Here is a 22,564-nt window from a genome sequence, read left to right on the forward strand (position 1 = left end):
TGATAGAAATGTAATAAATCCTCATACAAAATGAATAAAGACCTGCCCACCTTGATGTTTGGGACTTCAACTCCCATCAGCACCCAATGGTTGGGAATGCTGGGCTGTGTAGTCCGAAACATCTAGGGGGTTGAACAGCTGACACAAAGGTGATCTGAATATGAGCCAACAGTGCGATATGGCTTCAAGAAAGGCAAATGTTATTTTGGGCTGCATTAATAGAAGTATAGCTTCCAAATCACGTGAGGTCCTGGTTCCTCTCTATTCGGCCCTGGTTAGGCCTCATTTAGAGTATTGTGTCCAGTTCTGGGCTCCACAATTCAAGAAGGACGTAGACAAGCTGGAGCGTGTTCAGAGGAGGGCAACCAGGATGATCAGGGGTCTGGAAACAAAGCCCTATGAAGAGAGACTGAAAGAACTGGGCATGTTTAGCCTGGAGAAGAGAAGATGGAGGGGAGACATGAGAGCACTCTTTGAATACTTAAAAGGTTGTCACACAGAGGAGGGCCAGGATCTCTCCTCGATCCTCCCAGAGTGCAGGACACGGAATAACGGGCTCAAGTTAAAGGAAGCCTGATTCCGGCTGGACATCAGGAAAAACTTCCTGACTGTTAGAGCAGTGCGACGTTGGAATCAGTTATCTAGGGAGGTTGTGGGCTCTCCCACACTAGAGGCCTTCAAGAGGCAGCTGGACAGCCATCTGTCAGGTATGCTTTAGGGTGGATTCCTAAACTGAGCAGGGGGTTGGACTCGATGGCCTTGTAGGCCCCCTTCCAACTCTGCTATTCTATGATTCTATGATCTACCTGGTACAGTGTTTACATCTCTTTCTCCTTACTCCGCTTTTTAAACTCATTTTTAACCGACGCAATTTGGGGCGTGAGATCAACGGTGCTGCGAAAAGACGAATCCGATCCTTCATTTTTTAGGGCTTTCTGTACCATGCCAACCCTCCCCGAAGACAGTAATTCTGCAAGCTGTTTTTAAAAGGAGTCCTCCTTTCTCTTTCTCGTCGGTTGCAATTGCGCGCTTGCCTTGTTCGGGAAACGTGTCCCACCTCGGGACAACGTCCGAGTTTTGTTCGCTTCCCCCACCGACCGCGGCCGATGGCGGTTCTCCACTTCCTTTTCTCAGGCTAGGATTCGGCCCCTGCCGAGGATGCTGTGAGAAGCGGAACTCTGGCTCTTCCCGGGGGCTGACGTCACAAGTGCTGGGTTCTAGAACTCTGGCCCGCATTGGCTAGCAGTACCGGGGAGGCCACTGCCGGGACGTCACCCTCCTGCTGGGTGCACAGGGTGGGGTGGGGGGGGCGGGGGGGAGGGGACCCTCTTTTTAAGACCAGTGCCTCCCAATGAAAAGGAGGCAGGGGAGGATCCTTGTTCCTTTCCCTCCCCGCAAGCCGGAAGATGCCCCGTTGACATGGGGGGGAAGGAAGTCTTTTAAAGCGTAAAACCACCCCGCCGCCCTCGTGGAGTGACGGTAGCAGCAAAACAGGCGGTGCGTGTGCGGACTTGAATTACCGGGCGCCTTTTCTCAGCGGCCCGTATTTTGAACCTTTTTCTGACTTCTCCTGCAAAACGTTAGCCAGGTGCCCCCTGCAACTTGTGTTAAATCTTTCCTTGAGTTTTTTCTCTTGGGTCCGTTCAGTGTCCGGAAGCCAGGTACTGAACACCCAGGGATGGCTTCTGGAGAGTAAGAATACATCCGTATCTGCTTTCGAGGGAGACGTCCCAAGACTGCAGAGGGCCGTCTGCTTTGTAAAAAACTCAGATGTGCCTTCAGAGGTTTTTTGCCCTTCTCTCTTCGCCGATTCAACAGGTTCGGCAGGGTTCTGAAATGCAACAAAAAGCCTTCTGCACCTGTTTGGCCAGAGCCTTATCCCGAGTACCCTCACATACTGAGATTCGGTGGGCAGCTTAGTCATGAGCAGGGCTTTTTTTGTGGTGGCTCCCAAACTGTGGAATGCACTTCAAAGAGGCCAGGTGCTTCCGCCTCTGTTGACTTTTTGCCACCAGCGAAGCCATTTTTATTCTCCCAGGCTTTTAAAAAAGGGTTTTAAGTGCCGCTTTTGTGTTGTTAAAATGCAGCATTCTAACATAATATTAAAAAAAACATGTTCCACATCATTTAGCTGTTTGGAGATTTCCTTCTTTAAAGTTATTTTAAATTGTGTGTTGCTTTTAACATTTTTTTAAAAAAACTCTTTTAATGTGTTTTCATTGTTTTTAAAATGGATTCATTTATTTGCTTTGATTATGTTGCTTGTTTGGGGAGCTTTAGCTAAAGGGCAACACATAAACTGGATTATTATTATTGAATAAATTCTCCTTGCTCCCATCAGCAATGATGTGGATAAATATGGGCTTTTCTACAGGAGGCATTTATCGTGTGCTCTGTTCATCATTCCCTACTCATGATGGTTTATGGGTTCTTTAGAGGAAGACTTGGCCTGTCTGGTTTCACTCCCGTGTCTAACCAGCTCTTTCAGCAAGCTTTTTTTAGAGCAGGGAAAATGCAGCATTTAATTGGGAAAGCGAAAGAACGTGCACTTTCCTCCTGTGCATTTGTGCCATTCCACTACACCACAGTGCCACCTAGAGGTTATGCAGTGGTAAAGCAAACACTCTCATGGAGTGCTTGGATCTCAGTTTTGTGACGGAGCCAGAAGTAGAAACAGAGGATTAACAGCCAATTTTCTATTGGTATGTTCAGTTACAGGATATCAGCATAAATTTTAGCAAAATTTGTAGATATCTCTGTTGGGTGGTGCTTTGATTCTAGCAACTGGGGCAGGGGCGGGGGCTTCTTCAGTCTGGATTCACTCCCCACGGGTAAGTTAAGTAAGCAAATCTTTCTCCTTCCCCATCCTTTCTGTGTGTGTGTGAAATGTCAAGAAGGATTTCACCTTCTTTGAGCCAAAGCAGTACAACTACCTGATCCGTGTCAATTCCTTCTGCAGCGTCGAAAACCATCCGGCGGAGGCAGCTGAACAAACCGAAGAGTCAGCAGCAGAGATGTTCCGATCCAAAGGTAGGTCGGAATCTCCATTTTATCCTCGCAACAACAACCCTGTGAGGTAGGTCAGGCTGAGAGTCAGCGCCTGGCCCAAAGTTATTCTGTGAGCTTCACGGCAGAGAGGGGTCTTGAACTCGAATCTCCCTAGTCCATCATTCTAGCCACTAGACCACACTGCCTCTTAAGGCTATTTGATTGTTTTTTCCCCTCCTCCTTACTTCTCCTTCACCCCAACTTCCTTCTCTGTGGGTATACAGCGGCACCCTCGTCTGTGGGGCTGTGGACCTCCAAGCGGGATGGCGTGGTCAAGCTACGGATGGACGAAAGCGGGATTGGGTGTGAGCCGCCCATCACAGTCCACGAACTCTTCCTGAACACTGTGAACCAGTACGGGGACTTCTCTGCGTTGGCCTCGAAGAAGCACGGCAAATGGACCAGGATGACGTTCAGGCAGTACTACGAAGAATGCAGGGTGGCAGCCAAAAGCTTCTTAAAGGTTCGAGGGGGAGGGATTGGGGGGGGGGGGTTGCATGCACATGAGACGCGAGGGCCTTTGACTTGGAGGCGGAGTGCGTGTGCCCCACAGGGTGCAAATCTGCGCATGCTAATTTAGATCTATCTCTGCACATTCAGAAATAATGACTAGGCTGTGTTTCAATGTCTTAGCAGCCGGTTAATTTCCTGTCCAACCGGTTAATTTCCTGTCCAACCGGTTAATTTCCTATCCAACCGGTTAATTTCCTATCCAACCGGTTAATTTCCTATCCAACCGGTTAATTTCCTATCCAAATTAGAAACTATCTCAAAGCAATGGGGAAAAGGTTTTTTCTAAGCTTAATTGTCACACATGGGAAGGTATGGGAGGGGTGGATGGGTGGCTTCAGTATGTGGGAAGGGGCAGCGTTAACGATTCCCTCTTCAGCGGAAATCCACTTTGAAAACTGCCCCCTGTATTGGTATCAGTGGACACTCAGGTTTAATGGAAACTGGATGTGATTCACCCTGGGGTAAGAGATCCAGAGGCCCTGGGAATGAGATTCAGGGCCAGGACCCCCGAACAACAACCCTGCAGGGTAGGTTAGCTGAGCGAACCTGCGACTGGTCAAAGATCAACTCGTATTCCTTGGCCCAGTAGCTTCAAGCAAGACTTGTACGTCCGAACATCCTGGTGAATTGGATCAGGGCCCTCAAAGCAATCACTGATTCCACTGGGCCTGCACGAGAATTCCTCGCTCCGTGGCCCACTCCACGCTTGGTGGTCTGTACACAACGTGGTGGAGCAGCAGGCTGTGAGCCTGCCGGTGCCAGTTGACGTGCAAGGCAGGGTCATTTGGCAACCACCCCCACTTGTGTGCAATAGATAAGCCTTCCCAGCCACACTTGGGTCTTTACCGGATGGACTTCCGCTGCTATTGTAAGATCAGTTTAAGAACCTCCCTCTGCTTTCGGGAATAAAACCTGCCTGGTTGAGTCCGGGAGAAAGATGGTTCACGCGTGTCTCGCCTCTTACGTTTTGCAGCTGGGTCTTGATCGTTTCCACGGAGTCTGCATCCTGGGGTTCAACTCGGCGGAATGGTTCATCGCCGACGTGGGGGCCATTTTCGCAGGGTAAGCGGTCCGACCCCGGCCTTCGGAGAAAGTTAGCGAGTTCAGGGCAACGGCTCCTGATGGAGACTTAGCACCTGTCTAGGGCTCTTTTGAAGGGGTGGGAATCCCCCCTTTTCCTCAACTGCCAATCATCTGGTTTCCTCGTTTTTGGTGTCATTTCCCCTCTGTTGTAAAAAACTGAACTGCCCCCCCCCCACGGGCTTAGTCACCAGCAGTGAGATCATTCAGCTATGACGGGCTGGCGTTTTTGGCCCGCTCCTTCGCCGGTGTCTCTGACTTCTCCGGAATGGAACTTGAGTCCTGGGGCTGAACGAGGCATGGGGGATCCTCGCTGGGAATCCGTTTGCTCTCTCAGCTGGGGTGAGTGTGTGTGTTTCAGGATGAGGTTGCAAGTCTGGCGCTCCGAGGCTGAAGAGGTCTTCTTCTTCCTCCTCTTCCTCTTCCTCCTCCTTTTCCTCCTCCTCCCAGGGGCCTTGCGGTGGGCATCTACACGACCAACTCTCCGGAAGCTTGCCAGTACGTAGCGGAGAACTGTGGGGCCAACATAATCGTGGTGGAGAATGAAAAGCAGCTCCAGAAAATCCAAGAGGTGAGACACGCTGGGTGTATTGCTCACCTGTGGCTCTTAGTGGGCAAAGCAAAAAGCACAAACGGAGCAGATCCCCAACGAGCAATCAACAAAAACACATGAGTTTTTTTTTATAACCCAGTAAGGACATAAGAGCCCTGATGCTGGATCAGACCAAGGGTCCATCTAGTCCAGCACTCCGTTCATGCAGTGGCCAACCAGGGATGAACCAGCAAGACATGGTGCAACAGCACCCTCCCCCCCATGTTCCCCATCAACTGGGGCACATAGGCTTACTGCCTCTGATACCACATAGCCGTCAGGCATAGTAGCCATGGATAACCGTCTCCTCCGGGAATAAAGCAAGTAAACAAGGCACGATCACGGGACTACACCAAATTAAAGATGCCGCCCGTGATACCAATGCACAGATATCATATCTGTGATAACGGTCGTGCATGATAGCCATCTTATAACTCAGCGGAACCTCCGGTGTCTTGCCGTTTTGTCTAAGTATAATCTTACGAACTGTACAGACAAATTTTCTTACGTTTCGTATGTATAGCAAAATAGGAAATCTAATCAGCAGAAGACAAAAAAAACCATTTCCTAAATGTTAACAGATTTTCTATGGTGTACCAGCTGCACTTTGTGGGATTTTTGTTGTTGATGATTTCACAGCAGGGCTGAAATTCGCCCCGGCCCGAATCTCCCCAAACTTCTTCCGTTGTCTTCTTTCTGCATCCCTGCTTGAAAGGGTTCTTTTACGGAAAGGAGGGTCTCTTCTGCAACACAGCAAGCGTTGCCTTTGTAGCGTAGGGAGAGGTGGTTTTAAAAAGCAGCACCGGAGGGCTGTGGAGGATGGGAGGTGGTATCCTGACACATCTCAGGTCGGGGAAAGCCTGGTCTTACCAGAAAAGAAACCACCGGGAAGTTCATAAAGCAGAGATGGGAAACCTCGGGCCGGGGTTTTTTTTCACATCCAGACCTCTGGAGTTTCCCAGAGGGCCACGCCCCTTTCCCCAAATCCCACCCCCTTTCCCTTGACCACCAATTGTTTCGTGGTTTCCAGCTTTTGCGCCGTTTCTCTCCTCCGGTTCAAAAGGTCGAAACGTCGCTCCTGGTGACGGGTAGGAAATGCACGAAGCTAAATTGTGCTTGGGGTCTTTTTAGCCCCACCTTTTTTAACCTTAAGCCCCGCCTCTTTTAACCTTGAGCCCCGCCCATCACTGGGACGCGGCCCCCGAAGAGCCCGCCGGTGAAACAGGTCCCGCGCCCTTGCTAACAAGCAGGATGTCCCGCCTGCAAGCGAAAACGTCTCCCCTCTCTGGCCAGAGCTGCGTCCCTATGGCTGTCGGGCGTGCTTTCCTCCTGGGTGAGGGTGCGCGTGGTGTGTTCCAGCCAGGAGAATCGTGCCTGGGAAATAGCTGAGGAACGACGCGGCGCTTGGATTTCCACTTCACGAGTTTTTTCCCCCCCCCCGGCTGTTCTCTGCTCTAGATCCAAGGCAAACTGCCTCTCCTGAAAGCAATCATCATGTATGGCGAAGAAGTCAAGGAGAAAAAGCCAAATCTCTACTCCGTGAGTGTCCAATTTCTGCTTGCCTCTCCTGAGCGCGTCTTGATGTACCACGTTTGCTTTTGCTTTTCTCAGAGTGGTTGGAAGAGGAGCCTGCTCAGGGCGGCTTCCTCCTCCTATTGCTCTCCTGAGATATTTGAGCCTTCGCCACCAGATCGTTCCCTCCATACCTCCTCTCTGCAACCATTGAGGACTAGAAACTTTAAGAGCCTTGGGAATCTGCAATCCGGTCCCTGCTCCTTTTGGGCGTTTACCCCACTTCTCTGCCAAAGACTGTAAAAGTGGGGCCATTCAGAAGTCACCTTAAACCATGGCTTTAACCACGGTGGTTAAGCCAGAAAGCCAGGCTGTGTTCAGAAGACACCTTAAACCATGGTTTTAACCACGGTGAATAAGGCCTTTTGCTTTACTCGCCACGGTTGAAGCCATGGTTTAAGGTGTCTTCTGAATGGGGCCAGTGTGCGTTCTGTTGCCCCTGCCACCCCATTTTATTCTCACGACAGCCCTGCGAGGTGGGTTAGACTGGGAGGTAGCAATGATCCTCATGGCTGAGTAGGGATTCCTTCAAGGCGCTCGCAATGGTGTACACCTTCCTCCATTCTATCATCACAACAACCCTGTGAGGTAGGGTAGAGAGGCTCCCAAGATCACTCAGCAAACTTCATGGCCGAGGGGTGCCTTGAACCCGGGTCTCGCTGGTCCTAGCCTTTGGGCTCCCTAACCAAGGGCCAGCCCCACCATTAGGCAGTGCATTTGCAGTGTCCTAAAAAGGCAGCAAATTTCACGTTTAATTTATATCGCTTGTATCTGTTTTACTCCCTGGGGTGGGGAGCATTTGTGGCCTCAGGAGGTGAAATAAATAGACTTTTATTTACAGATGGGGCAGCAAAATACCTTGCGCCTACTGTGCTCTAACCACTACACCACACTGCACGTTGGTGAACTCTGGTGATATGTCTAAAATAGAGCCAATGTGGTATTGTGGTTAAGAGAGTTGACGGGAGAGACCTGGGTTCCCCGCTCAGCCCTCAAACTCACTGGGCGTCTTTGGGCCCGTCACTGACTCCCATCCTGATCTACCTCACAGGGTGGTTGTTGTAAGAATAAAAATAGCCAGGAGAAGAGCCTTTTCAGTTCCTTACAAGAATGTGGGGTGAGGAGGCAGGGCATACGTATAATACTAAAATGAAAGAAACACCAGTAGAACCTCCTAACCCAATTGCACTTCCTTGTTTTTCATTTTTGTTCCCGGGTCTCACGCAGTGGACTGAATTCATGGCGCTGGGCAGCACCGTCTCGGACGACCAGCTGGACAAAATAATTGCGTCTCAGAAGCCAAACCAGTGCTGCACCCTGATCTACACCTCGGGGACGACGGGGCAGCCCAAGGGAGTCATGCTAAGCCATGACAATGTAAGCAACGCCCTCGCTCGGGGGTGCCGTCACGGCCCTCTTCTCCCTCCCCATCCCCACCCCACCCCACCCCGGCCCGGCGACCTCCCACAGCTCCCAAAAAACGTCCCCAGGCCAGGAACAGGCTTCTGCCGGTTCCACAGGGGAGGCAAAACTCTGCCTCCTTATCAGATCAGGTTTGGTTATCCTGGTGGTGGAGTCGCGCAGAGAACGGGCGTTCTATCAAAAAGACAGGTATGCGCCCATTGTTTTTCAATCCGAATTCCGTTGGCAGCAGGAGGGAAAACTCCGACTCGGCGTATGGCTGCTGTTCCTGCCTTGCTCTGGACTGTTGGTGGGTTGGATGAGGACCGATAAACCTGAGTTTGAATCCTGGCAGGACAATGTGGGTGGGTGGCGTGACGGAATCCGGGGAGTAGGTCAGATGCCTGACTTGGATGGAACGGGCGTAGCTTTGAGGATACTCCTAGATTAATTCTTGTCACTGGAGGCTCAGGCGGCCTCGGTTGACTTAGGAGGCGGCTTTTACCCACTCGGGCCACTCCTGGCCCGCGCCTGCTTAGCCGCACTCAGCACTCAGGTGCTGGTAACCTCAAGAGCAAGTCGGGACAAGTTCAGAGAAGGGCAACTGAGAAGATCAGGGGACCCGAAACTGACTCCCGCAACGTAAGATGGAAGGAAATGGGTACGTTTGTACTTAAAGAAGGGAAAACTGAGGCAAGGGGATATGATAGTACCTAAAGCCCCCAGAGTTCCTGGCGTCTTGGGGCATTGTTGGGGGGGAAAAACTACACACACAAGCCAATGTGGCACCTGGTCTTTGGTGAAGCTGATTGGTCTTAATTGCCCCCCCCCCAAATAATTTGCATTATAACAGGGAGCCATAGATTATTGTTGGGGAAATTAATTTTAAACTAGCTGAGCTAAGAGGGAACAGGGAAGATCGGGGAAAGGCAGGTAATGTCGGTGTTCCCCGCTAATAATAATAATAATAATGGTCATAGGCAAAAAAAGAGAAATACACATACCTCATCAACATAGCAATACCGAATGACAAAAATGTTGTTGAAAAGGAAGACAAAAAGAGAGGAAAATATACACCACTGGTCATGGAAGTCAAAGAGCTATGGCCACAGGAACAGGTCACAATTATTCCGTTAGTCACATCAAAAAACTATACAGAAGAACTTCAGAAACCAGGCCTACCAAAATACATTTACACCAGCATCCAGAAAGCAGTCAGACTCAAAACATGCTCAATTGTTAGGAAATTCCTGAGTCTGTAAAAGACAGCATGACTTGGCAAAGCCCATCATGTCTGTCTAGAAAAACCACCATGAGCGAGAGATGATGATGATGGCCCACGTCTCTGTCCTGTGAGCAACGGCTTCAGTGAACCACTGTGTGTAAATCTTTACAGTGCTCCTTAGGGAACTCGCACACTGGGAGTTTCTCGGCTTGTGTGCAAGGCAGTATCCGGCGTGTCTTCTGCATTCCAGATCACGTGGACGGCCCGGGCAGGAGGGGAATACGTCAACCTAAGCAAGGCCACGGAGCAGCAAGAGATCGTGGTGAGCTACCTGCCCCTCAGTCACGTCGCCGCCCAGATGATTGACATCTGGCTGCCAGTAACGTTCGGGATACAGACGTACTTTGCACAGCCGGACGCGCTAAAGGTAAACGTACCAAAGGAAGTAAGAGAAGATACTGGCTCTTGATTTTTTAAAAAAGGAAGGGGGGTTGTCCTCAAGAAGCAGTATTAGTCCTAATTGAAGTTCCTATTGAACATTTCTGTGTTCAATAAGAACGCAGAAAGCTGGCTTAGACCAAATCCGATGCGTGGTCCGTCTTGCTCTCTGTAATCTCCACACGACCGGCATCAGTTCTCCGGGGTTTTGGAGAAGGGGGAGGTCGTTCCCACCCCTACCTGGAGATGGCGGGACTCAAACCAGGAACCTCCTGTGTGCAGCCCAGGTCCTCCCGTCTCACGGCGCCTCTTCCCCCACTCCCCCCACCCCGATCTCTCAGGGCACCTTGGTGGACACGCTGAAGGAAGTGAGGCCCACGGCTTTCATGGGGGTCCCTCGGGTCTGGGAGAAGATGCAGGAGAAGATGAAATCGGCCGGGGCGAAGTCCTCGGCGCTGAAGAGGCGGATCGCCGCGTGGGCCAAGATGGTCGGTCTGGAGACCAACCTGAAACTCCTCAATGGGTAGGAAGAATGGAGGGGGTGGCGGGGAGGGCGCGGAACTTTACACGTGTGCGCGTGCGCCGTTTCAGCCGTAAATCTGGCGCTGTGCCGAGCCACGGAGGCTGGGAGCTGCTGAATTGGGAAGGTACGGAGAAGATCAGCATTGCTCTTCTGTGCAGCGCCCTCCGAGTATGTTGGACTACAACTGCTGGGGATGATAGGAGTTGCGGTCCAACATATCTGGGCCACAGGGAAGGCCGGGAGTACATCCACAGAGCCGTTGGGAACGAAAGGATGAGGCAAAGGGGCCCGTTGCATTTCGTAGCTGCGTGGGGTTTTTTTTTTGCCTTCGGCTCCTTTCGATCTGAGCCTGACACATGTGCTGCGCGTTCCCTCACTTAGCCTGACAAAAGAAGCCCTCCAAAGTTTTATTTTAGAGTGCAAAAACCATGCCGTGCGCTTTCTGTTTCCCGCATCCCTCCTTCTTGAGTAAGTGCGAAGAATCTATATCCTATTTCTCCTTCCGTCTTCCCCAATACCTGCTAAACGAACGATTGTGTTTTATGTGTCTCCGCTTCCTCCACGACCTGCATAATTTCTTCCTGTTTCTGTCGGGCATCCCTGCTCCCAAGTTGTGTGGGTGCCCTCCAGGGTCTTGGACAGATGCTGGGGACTGCATAAAGCAAGATACTAGTCCTCATGAAAGACAGAGTTATTGTTTTACTTTGTACAGCACCATGTACACAGATGGTGCTAGATTAATAATAATAATAATAATAATAATTTCCGAACCCTGCTGTGCCGGAGATTGAATTTTCTGAGTCAGGGCTCCGGTTCCCTCGCGGTAAGACCTCCGCGGCTTCTCGGAAACCTCGCTGGCTGCGTGAGGTTTTCCCCGCCGTCTCCAGCACCCGTTCCCTCCCGCCTCTGCAGGTCTACCGATCTCCCGATGAACTACCGCCTGGCCAGGACGCTCGTCTTCAAGAAGGTGCGGAAGGCCCTGGGATTGGACCGCTGCACGAAGTGTTACACGGGGGCCGCCCCCATCATGAAGGACACCTTGGAGTATTTCCTCAGCCTCGACATTCCGATCTACGAGCTGTACGGCATGAGCGAAAGCACCGGGCCTCACACGGTTTCTTACAAGAATGCGCACCGGTTGACAAGGTTAGGAGGAGAAGCGGGGCCCGCCCTGACGTGAGGCAGTAGCCTCAGGCAGCAGATTCTGGGGGGGTGGCAGCAACGTGTTGGAGGGAGGACGCTGCGGGATGCATGACCTACCCAACGTCCCCTAAACTACCTGCTGCTTTCTGGCGTGGTGGAGGAGGACGTCTCATTATTATTATTATTATTATTATTATTATTATTATTATTTATATAGCACCATCAATGTACATGGTGCTGTACATGTACATGGTGCTCATCACCAGTGTTACCAGTCCAATGGGTCTTTCTACATGGAATGGGAGAAATGTCCGTCACCTCAGGCAGCAAAATCTCTTGGGGCAGCTGTAATTAGAAGTGTGTGTGTGTGTGCGTGTGTGTCACGTTTCCATCTAACCTTGTACTATGTGTGAAATCTCAGCATCCAAAGAATACTCTTCTTTCGCTTCTAGTCATAGAATCATAGAATAGCAGAGTTGGAAGGGGCCTACAAGGCCATCCAGACCAACCCCCTGCTCAATGCAGGAATCCACCCTAAAGCATCCCTGACAGATGCTTGCCCAGCTGCCTCTTGAAGGCCTCTAGTGTGGGAGAGCCCACAACCTCCCTAGGTAACTGACTCCACCGTCGCACTGCTCTAACAGTCAGGAAGTTTTTCCTGATGTCCAGCTGGAATCTAGCTTCCTTTAACTTGAGTCCGTTATTCCGTGTCCTGCACTCTCAAGCCTGATCTCAAAACGCCAGGGTTGAGGCAAAGCAGGAACTTTAGCAGGAACTCCAAACGTGTTAAATGACCCAGTTCTATTAAATGAATCCATTTCAGTCTCGTTAAAGACTATTGCATAAAAACAGCACAAGCAGGAGGAAAACAAAAGTGTAAACGGGGTGAAGGGCGTTTGTAAACCACCCAGATTAAATCTGTAAACTGCCCAGAGAGCTTTGGCTATTGGGCAGTATAGAAATGCAATAATAAATAAATAAATAAATAAATGTTTATGCTTTAAATTTTGTAATGCCTCATAGAATCATGGAATAGTAGAGTTGGAAGGGGCCTCTAAGGCCATCGAGTCCAACCCCCTGCTCAATGCAGGAGGCCCAGCATTGGACAAAAGGCAGGATATAAATAAATATAATAATAATTAATAATAATAATTAAATGTCGTTCTACATCTGTGGAGGGTGTTGACTGGGGATGATGGATGTGGTAGTCTCACTCCATTTGGAGGGAGCTGGTCTTCGTGGTAGTCTCACTCCATTTGGAAGGAGCTGGTCTTCGTGTGTATGTATATATATGCAAACTTACTTTGGAGCTGTGTCCCTTGTTGGGCCCAGCCTCTCACGCCGGCCTTCGCTTAACTTCCCTCCAGTTGCGGGAAAGAGATCACGGGCTGCAAAACTATGCTTTTCAAGCCGGACCACGAAGGCATCGGGGAGGTCTGCTTTGCTGGGCGCCACGTATTTATGGGCTACCTAAATATGGAAGAGAAAACCAAAGAGGCGATTGATGACGAGGGCTGGCTGCATTCCGGTGACCTCGGTAAACATGACCTGGACGGCTTCCTCTATATCACTGGGAGAATCAAAGGTAAATCCAGTCCCGTCCCGCTTTTTTATTACTGTCCTCGGAAGGACCAAGGTATTTGTGGGCTCATGGCTTAGCCATTGAAGCTGGGTCTGCTACCTGGTGTGGGATTTACCTGCTGTGTCCCCAGATCTTTATTTACTGTATTTCTTCGATTCTAAGACGCACACTAATTTCAGTACCACCAACAGGAAAAAAAAGCTTTGATTCTAAGAAATAATAAACGCATCCGCGATTCTAAGACGCACCCCGTTTTTAGAGATGTTTATATGGGGGAAAAGTGCGTCTTAGAATCGAAGAAATACGGTAGTACTTGTGCAAACGTGAAGGTTCAGTCGGACAAACAAAAAGACTTCCCTCTTGTACCTGGGTACTGCCATTTTGACAATGTGATGACCAACACACACCTGTATGCTGCTATTAATAGGAACGAGATAGATTGATAGGGGTGTGTGTGTGTATATGTTTATGTGTGTGCATATGTATATCTGTGTGTGTGTGTCATAGAATCATAGAATAGTTGAGCTGGAAGGGGTCTCTAAGGCCATGGAGTCCAACCCACTGCAGGAATCCACGTTAAAACATCCCTGACAAGACAGCTCTCCAGCTGCCTCTTGAAGGTCTCTCGTGTGGGGGAGCCCACCACCTCCCTAGGTCATTGGTTCCATTGTCGTACTGCTCTAACACTCAGGCAGTTTTTCCTGATGTCCAGCCAGAATCCGGCTTCCTGGAACTTGAGCCCATGATTCCATGTCCTGCACACTGGAAGGATCGAGAAGAGATCCTGGCCTTCCTCTATGTGACAACCTTTCAAATCCTTGAAGAGTGCTCTCATGTCTCCCCTCAACCTTCTCTTCTCCAGGCTAAACATGCCCAGTTCTTTCAGTCTCTCCTCATAGGGCTTTGTTTCCAGACCCCTGATCATCCTCGTCGCCCTCCTCTGAACATGCTGTAGATCTATATAATTCCTGTTAACAGCAGCACGTGTGTATGCTGGCCATTTCATAGCCAAAATGGCACTACCGGCACCATACCTACATACTTTATGTCCGCATGTGTGTGTACATGCATTCCCAGAAGGAATCCCACTGGGTTCAGCACACCTAAGTGTGTATGTATGCATGTGCACATACATACTATTATTATTATTATTTATTTATATAGCACCATCAATGTACATGGTGCTGTACAGAGTAAAACAGTAAATAGCAAGACTCTGCCGCATAGGCTTACATTCTAATAATACATACATACCTACATCTCACAGTGGGATTCCCACTTAACAACTCCGAGCTCATTTCTCTACCTTGGTTCAGCCATCAGCCATCCTCTTGGTTTTTAATATAATGTGTTTTATAAAGAATGTGCATTCTTTAACTTCTTTAAAAAAGAGAGAACCTTTGTGATACCATTGGTGAGAGTTGTGCTGGTGACGGCACAGACGCTGGCCAATAGCTGCCACCCGCAACCTATTGGGTACTTGGTGGTCCTCCGTATTGACTGAGGCTGGGGAGGAGGGTGCATATCCTACCAGCCGGAAAGGAATTTTCAACAGACCAAACTGTAGAACAATTTGCAAATGCATGTCCAACTTTGCAAACAACTCGATCCAGAATAAATCCAAGTACCTGGGCCCCCTCCCACCGCCGTCAGGGGCCCTTGGTGTGGTACAGCGGGTCTAGGGTCCTGACGGGCGTGGGCCGTGCTCTCTCTCTCTCTCTCTCTCTCTCTCCCAGAGCTGATCATCACGGCAGGCGGAGAAAACATTCCCCCAGTCCCAATCGAGGACGCCGTCAAAGAGGCCGTTCCCTTCCTGAGCAACGTCATGCTGGTGGGCGACAAGGCCAAATTCCTTGGGATGCTCATGACACTCAAGGTACGTCTCCGTTTCTTCTCTTGACGCCTCTTCCCCGGACACTGGTTTCATTTCTGGGTCCTCCTTCCCTTCCCCACCCCACCCCAAGAGGTAGCGTGGTGTAGTGGCTAGAGCAACAATTCCCCAAACGGTGCCTGAAAAGACCTTGAGTTGGGGATGGGGGAATCTTTTTCTCCCACTTCTCCGCATTAAAGTGTTATGTGGGGATAATCTGTCAACGGGAGGAGGGGTCACACTGTCAGTAGTCAGGGCTGAAGGCAGTGGGTGGGGGAACAAGAGCCTTTTCTTCCTTCCTTTTTCTCTGACTGTCTTTATTTCCGTTGTGTGTCTGTCTCCATCTCTTTTTCTTTATCTTTTCTGTTCTCTTTCTGTCTCTACCCTTTCCTTTCTCTCTCTCTCTTTTCTCGGTCTTTTTCTTTTTTCTGACGCCTTTCTCTTCCTTTCTGACTTTATCTTTTGCTCTTTCCTCTGTCTTTCTTTTTCTCTGTCTCTTTGACTCTCTTTTTCTATCTCTTTCTTCCTTTTTTCTGTTTTTCTCCTTTTGTCTTTTCTCATCTTTTCTGTCTCTTCCTCTGTTTTCCCCCCTCTTTTTCTTTCTACAGTGTTTTCTCTGTATCTTTCTCTTCCTTTCACTTTCTCCTTTTTTCTTGCCACCCATCAGGCTGCTTGCAAAAGGACAGTTTGCTGTTTGCAACACGTCTGATCATAGACTAGCAGAGTTGGAAGGGGCCTCTAAGGCCATCTAGTCCAACCACCTGCTCAATGCAGGAATCCACCTTCAAGCATCCCTGACGGCTGTCCGGCTCCCTCTTGAAAGGGTGGGAGAGTCCACCACCTCCCTAGGTCACGGGTCCCATTGTTGTACCGCTCTAACAGTCAGGCAGTTTTTCCTAATGTCCAACTGGAATCTGGCTTCCTGTAACTTGAGCCTGTTATTCCGTGTCCTGCACTCTGGGAGGATCGAGAAGAGATCCTGGCCCTCCTCTCTGTGACAACCTTTCGAGTTCTTGAAGTTCTATCGAGTTCTATTGTGGTGGGACCGCCTTGAGATGTGCCAATTCCTTGCCTTCCAGTGCAACGTGAACATGGATACGGGAGAGCCAGAAGACGAGCTCACGCCTGACGTCATTGACTTCTTTCACAAGCTGGGTGCTAAAGGCACCAAAGTCTCCGACATCATAAAACGCAAAGATCAGGTCGTGTTTGCTGCCATCCAGAAAGGGGTCACCTCCGTCAACGAACAGGCGACTTCGAACGCCCAGAAGATCCAGAAATGGATCCTCCTCGACAAGGATTTTTCCATCAGCGGCGGCGAACTGGGTGAGTGGCTGAAGTGGGTGCCCAGCTTCCAAGCCGTCAGTACTGCTTACGGGGTGGGACAGGCAATTAAGGGACCCCGTGGGTGTTGCTAGACCTTTAAAGGGCCCAGGCCTGTAAGACGAGGGATGTCAGAGAAAACGGCAAACGGAATCAAAGGAGTTCAGATTTCTATGAATCCGACCCGCAGGTTCCGCAGGCTTTTCCGAAATCGCACAGATTTTGTGGACCGTGTTTGGGGTGTTGTTGTTTTTTTAACTTTCTGGAGTTTTGCATAATTTTGGTCACAGAAAATGTTTTTTTTTTAAAAAACACATCTGAAAATGCACATTCCCCCCTCCCATAGGCTGACGCATGACATGTGAGATTTGCGCATTTTTGCAAGTGGGGATTTACGTATATGCGAATCTGCGCAAATTCAGGGAATTGGGGAAAACCCAGTTCCACCAATGTGCAGACGACGGAAAGAGAGTCACTTTACACTCTGCGGCAATCCATACATCCCTATGGGAGACAGAAATACGCATTTGCTAATCTGCAGCGACCTTTGCAAACGTAGCGAAAATTGCTAGGATTTATTACAATTTCTCAGGAGGCCAAATCAGTCCTCATCCAAATCGCCACAAAGAAAATAAATTCTTCAACGAATTTGCACCCAGATGATCCCAAGCCAATAGAAATTAGCCCCCCCCCCCCTCACGCACACACACATTCTATTGCCGTGCAGGGGAAGATGGGGGCGGGTATTGAGGCACATGGGCAGGGAAGAGTTAACCCTTTCTTCCCCAGCTGCAACTCTCTCTGAAAATTGCACCCCGTGGGGAAATTCAGCAGCCCCACATTGAGCACATTGCAGTAATCTCACTTGGGAATTCCACCCCTCTTCGGCCGTCCTGACATTCTGCCTCTTCCCCTCCCCCCTGTTTTATTCTAGGCCCCACCATGAAACTCAAGCGGCCTGTGGTGGTCAAGATGTACCAAGAGCAGATAGACCAACTTTACTCGGAAACAATCGACAAATAACCACGGAATTGCTGCTCAAACTCCGGTCTGCCTCTATTAGAAGTCCAGCCTTGGCTCTTCTCCGCTGTCTTTTGTAAATGCGACCCTGTTTTTGCACGGATTCTCTTGCCCAGAGAGAAACACCGCCTCTTTTTTTTCTTTTCCTCCCTTGATAAACGAGGTTTCAATAAAGGCAGCTCCCTGAACTCAGCTGTCCTTTACTTCTCTCCGCCCAGCCCCTCTCTGTGTTTGCTTTGCAACACCTTGACAGCATTTCTGCCATCCATGCTCCGTGTTTCTCTTTCTCCATCTCCCCCGGGGCTGGTTTTGGATAACCTGCCAGGAACTGCCCTTCTGGTAGTGCAAATTGCCGGACGCTTGTCATTTTCGTGGCTGAAGATGGTTGCAAGAATATCTCGCCTTTTCCGCCAGCGTCTGTATCCTCTTGCCCTCTCTCACCTGATCCTTCCCAAATGAATGTACTGAGGACTTGATTCCATAATTAAGGGATTTCTCTCTTTCTGTGTGTGTGTCGTTGTACAAACCACACACTTCTCCCTCTGTGTTACAGGATGCTGTTCTAGCCAACCACCTGAGGATGCCGCCCATGTACTTGGAATATTTTATGGATGTGGCTTCCTTTTGTCAGTCTGTGCCGTGTTGTAGCCTTTTAACAGAGCACTACACACCCACTCACCCCACCCACTCAAAGCAGTCCACAGGTGACAGCGGTCAACTTTGCACGTGCGGTGGAACGCTCTTGGATAAAAGGAAATCCAGCACAGTCACCAAACTCTTTTCTCACTCCCCCGCCCCCTTTTACAGCGAGGTTGTTCTTGGGGTCTCCGCTTCACACGTGACAAGACTCACATTCGGGTATGTGTCGCCGCTTTTCGAGGAATCATAGACGGCTCCTTGATCCACAAACATTTCTCCTGGCCCTGATGGTGTCAAGTCCAGCCCTCCCGGTGACTAGTTTTGACATCTCCTCGGCCACTAAGACAACGTCGATAGCAGCCTTTGGGTGCATACGGCATTTCCCCTCCTCCCCTGTGGGAAATGCAAGCAGCATAACCTAAAATTATGTGCCCTGGTGCTACAAGCATTTCTAGAACATAGGCAGAGAATGAGTCAGCTTCCTGAATAATTTTTTTTAGCTGTTCTAGCTAAAAGCGTGATGCTGTTTTTCCCTGCTTCAGTTATGTTTTTTGGGGTTGTTTGCCTGCATTGGCTAGCTCTATTGTAAATGCAAGACCTATCTCCAGTTAAAGTTTCAGGGAGTTGCATGGTTTGTTCCCCTGCTTTTACTCCCTCTCTCTCTCCCCCCCCCCCCCACATACTATTTATATCAATCTACCCCCTATTTATATGAATTTACAGCAATTGCTACCGGCATGTACAAACAACAAAAACGTAGAGCTATCCAAAGAGACGAAGAATGTGCTTTGGTGTCCCATTTGAGCTGAGAAGTTATTGGCGTGCATGATTTCGACACTGACCTGGTTCACATGTAACGACAACCCCGAGTATGGCTTGTCCGTCGAATCGTGGGTTGTGGCTGAATCATGGGTTATCGTTACCTGTGAACCCTGCAGTATGTTTTAATTATGGGTTTTAACCACAAAGAACCCATGGTTGGTCTGTCGGGTTGTAAACTCTGGATTGTTCATGGTTAACATGCTGCAGGGTTCACACATGAGGACAACCCACGAGAGTATGACAACTCATACTCTCGGTAATGGTTACATGCGAACCACATCTCTTGTGTGTTTCAAAGCGGAGTGAGGGGGAGGCGTTGGGCAAACTGGACTGTAATACTGGATCTTTGATGGTTTTGGATGTAATACAATCATGGAAAGGTAATTATTTAATCTCATTTTTTTTTAAAAAAAAAAGCTCTAAAAGGCACAATCAATATAGGACAAAGTTAATGCGCTCTTATTCTGCTTTGCTAGAAAGAGTGTTAAATAAATGTCATGAACAGCTTACTGTGTCTTGTTTATTCTCTTCCCTTTAGTTCTGCAAATACTTGTTCTTATTTTCTGCAATTTTCAGAAGTAAACATGGAGTTCAATGGCATTTATTCCTAAGTAAGGTTGCCGCCTTTTCGTTCAGAAGTCCATTGGACTTGGTGGAATATACCTTCTGCTAAATATGCATAGAGCTCAAGTGCCTATAACAGCCTTCCTCAACCTGGGGCGCTCCAGATGTGTTGGACTACAACTGTGTTGTAGTCCAGATGTGGACTCCAACACTCCAGATGTGTTGGGTGCAGTCCAACACATCTGGAGCGCCCCAGGTTGAGGAAGGCTGGCCTATAAGAATCCAAGCTTTTAATTTTTACAGGTATTCCAATAAAAAGTTCTACATACTACATTTAAATCACATTGAAGTGTGCTTTCGTTTCTTCCCCCTCAAATATTTCAGTTCTAATACCTGCGGTATATTGTGACCTTTTTTGTGTGTTTAGCTTTGTTGTTTACTAAAGACAAGTTAAATAAACACGCTAAATTAGATAATTCTATAAACCCTACAGAAATTTTCAATTTGCATTGGAAGATTTTTCTTATGCCGTAGAATCCAGGGCATCAGGGAATGTTCCAGTGCAAACTGAAATTTCCTGATGTGAACGATGGTATACCAATTAACCAGATACGCACTGGATTTTTTTCTGGAAAAACCTACATCACTGAGTGTCACCGAGGTTAAAGAGAAGCGGGGTGTGTATTTGAGAGAATTTTTTACTTTTAGGGTGAAATTCTATGCAGACAGAAAAACCACACAATTCCCAGCATTCTGGGAGTTGTAGGACTCTTTTCTTTCTAAACACACATAGAATTGGTCCCTAAAGACCAACTTAGTTAAGTTTCACAGAAATTAGTTATTGCTGCAATGCATTTTGCATTGATTTAAATTGAACTGGGCATGTTTAGCCTGGAGAAGAGAAGATGGAGGGGAGACATGAGAGCACTCTTCAAATACTTAAAAGGTTGTCACACAGAGGAGGGCCAGGATCTCTTCTCGATCCTCCCAGAGTGCAGGACACGGAATAACGGGCTCAAGTTACAGGAAGCCAGATTCCAGCTGGACATCAGGAAAAACTTCCTGACTGTTAGAGCAGTACGACAATGGAACCAGTGACCTCAGGAGGTTGTGGGCTCTCCCACACTAGAGGCCTTCAAGAGGCAGCTGGACAACCATCTGTCAGGGATGCTTTAAGGTGGATTCCTGCATTGAGCAGTGGGTTGGACTCCATGGCCTTGTAGGCCCCTTCCAACTCTACTGTTCTATGATTCTATGAGAACTAGTGTTTGAATATCACAGTAAAAAAACTACTGATGGATCTCTCTTGTCCAAGAATTGAGTTACATTCTAAATCCACCGTCACACATTGTGACAGCGGGTTCTGCAAGCTAACGGCATTGGGATGGAGAACTTTCTATTTTATTTATTTGACGTATGAGTCTCATAAGTAAAGCTCTCTGGGTGTCAAACCTCCAGCAGTTAAAAGAAATAACTGAGCAAGGACAGAGAGAGAAGATGGGTTTAAAATGCAGCATTAAACCTATTTAACAAAATGAAGCAAGCAGCGTTTTTAAAAGGTCTTTTACCTGTTGCCGAAAAGACAACAAATTCTCACCACGGGTGCTATATATGCTAATGAATATATGTGCAGTATTTTTGCAATGTGCCAAAATCCATGTGTTGCAACGGCCGGCAATGTTTCTATGACTTTGGAAAACTTTGGAATCCTTTGTGCGAATTCGCTTACCTGCTTTCTCCTTTTTGGACGCTAGATGGGGGGAGATCTCTTGACTGTTTAGTTTCATAGAATAGAAGGGATTCTGTCAACGGACAACACAGGCACACACACAGAGTGTGTAGCATGCACAGATGCAACAGGCACACTCCTCAATGGGTCGGTGTGCCTGAGTCCTGAGGGTGGACTATATGCACCAATATGTGTGGGGCAGAGAAGTGGCCAACTTGCCACTTTCGGAGGCAAAAGCCACAGTTGGAAATGCCACATCTTGAGCTGTTATCACAATGGTGAGGTGCCTCCAGAACATGGGCAGAGTGCTTTTTCCTCTCAATGAGGCCAGAACAGGTGAAGAAGGATGGTGCAGGATTCAGCCGGGCTCAGCAGCGTCTTCTTCAAACACTTTGGCTGCCTGAGATTCACAAAGTAAGTATTTCGTGATGTCTTCTGACTAGCCAGACCTACGTTTTTGCAATGAGATCCTACAGCCGCTTACCTGGAAGTAAGCCTCATTGAACTCAGTGGGGATGTACTTCAGAGTAGAGATGCGTAGGGCTGCGCTGTGGGTCACTTGTGCGCAATGCACTGTCATTCTTTTAACTTTTGTATATCCCTATTTATAGGTTTTTAATGGATGTGTTTTAAATTTTGTAATGTTGAGGCCCAGCATTGGGCAAAAATCAAGATATAAATAAATATAATGATGATGATGATGCAATAAAACATTTTGTTCTGCTGGGTGAAAGGCCCTCTGTGCATGCTTAGGGGGCTCTTGGCATTCAAAAGAAAAATACTAAAGAGGGAAGGGCACTCTGCCCATGCTTAGGAGCCCTTGGCCCTGTATGGGGGGGGGGGGAACCCTGTGTGTTTTCTGTACTCTGCTCAGGAGAAAAGGTGCTGCTCTTGTGTTCAGAGGCAAAGCACTCTGCATATGATCTGGGGTGCTTTCCCCTTTAAAGGAATGCTTCCAGGTGGAGGAAATGGTGCTTTGCGCATGCTCACAGGCACGTGGACCTATTTTGTTGGGGGAAGGGGGGAGAAAGACGCTCTGCGTATGTTCAGGAGCACCTTCACCCTCTGGGAGGCGGGAATGGCACTCTGCATGTGCTCAGGGGGGCTTGGGCCCCTCTTGTTCTGGGGGAAGGAGAGAAGAAAGGCACTCTGCGAATGCTCAGGCGTGGCGGTGCTTTGCGCATGCTCAGAGGTACGTCGTCCGCTTGCTTTCGCGGGGAGGGCGGAGAGAAAAAGTCGCTCTGCGTATGTCCAGAAGGGGGGGTGGGGTGAGGGAGTGGCGCTCTGCACGCGCTCAGGGGCACTTGACGGGACGGGTGTGTGTGTGTGGAAGAATGAAGGCACTCTGCGCACCCTCAGGGGAACTTTCGCCCTCAAAGAAAGGCGTCCGGGGGTGAGGGAGTGGCGCTCTGCACGCGCTCAGAGGCGCTCTGCTGAGGCGACCGGCTCCGCCCCTCCCCCCGCCGGCCCTCCTCGCGCC

At 49.0% G+C, this 22,564-nt stretch overlaps 1 protein-coding gene across 2 annotated transcripts in view; it reads left to right on the forward strand.

Annotated features, from left to right (window-relative positions):
• ACSBG2 (acyl-CoA synthetase bubblegum family member 2) overlaps nt 1-19,298 on the forward strand; it is a 30,288-nt gene extending 10,990 nt beyond the window's left edge. The window contains exons 3-15 of one of the 2 annotated variants that reach the window (XM_063146958.1): nt 2,960-3,030; nt 3,273-3,511; nt 4,535-4,623; nt 5,092-5,212; nt 6,692-6,772; nt 8,033-8,182; nt 9,682-9,858; nt 10,211-10,392; nt 11,305-11,538; nt 12,903-13,120; nt 14,854-14,993; nt 16,067-16,313; nt 17,245-19,298. In XM_063146958.1, the coding sequence (XP_063003028.1) occupies nt 2,960-3,030; nt 3,273-3,511; nt 4,535-4,623; nt 5,092-5,212; nt 6,692-6,772; nt 8,033-8,182; nt 9,682-9,858; nt 10,211-10,392; nt 11,305-11,538; nt 12,903-13,120; nt 14,854-14,993; nt 16,067-16,313; nt 17,245-17,333 (2,038 nt within the window). In that variant the 3' untranslated portion in view covers nt 17,334-19,298. Of the gene's footprint in view, nt 1-2,959; nt 3,031-3,272; nt 3,512-4,534; nt 4,624-5,091; nt 5,213-6,691; nt 6,773-8,032; nt 8,183-9,681; nt 9,859-10,210; nt 10,393-11,304; nt 11,539-12,902; nt 13,121-14,853; nt 14,994-16,066; nt 16,314-17,244 lie in introns of those variants that run through there. The other variant, XM_063146959.1, reaches the window with a different exon arrangement.
• The last annotated feature ends 3,266 nt before the right edge of the window (nt 19,299-22,564 follow it).

This window comes from Elgaria multicarinata, chromosome 23 (genome assembly GCF_023053635.1).
Source record: "Elgaria multicarinata webbii isolate HBS135686 ecotype San Diego chromosome 23, rElgMul1.1.pri, whole genome shotgun sequence".
NCBI lineage: Eukaryota > Metazoa > Chordata > Lepidosauria > Squamata > Anguidae > Elgaria > Elgaria multicarinata.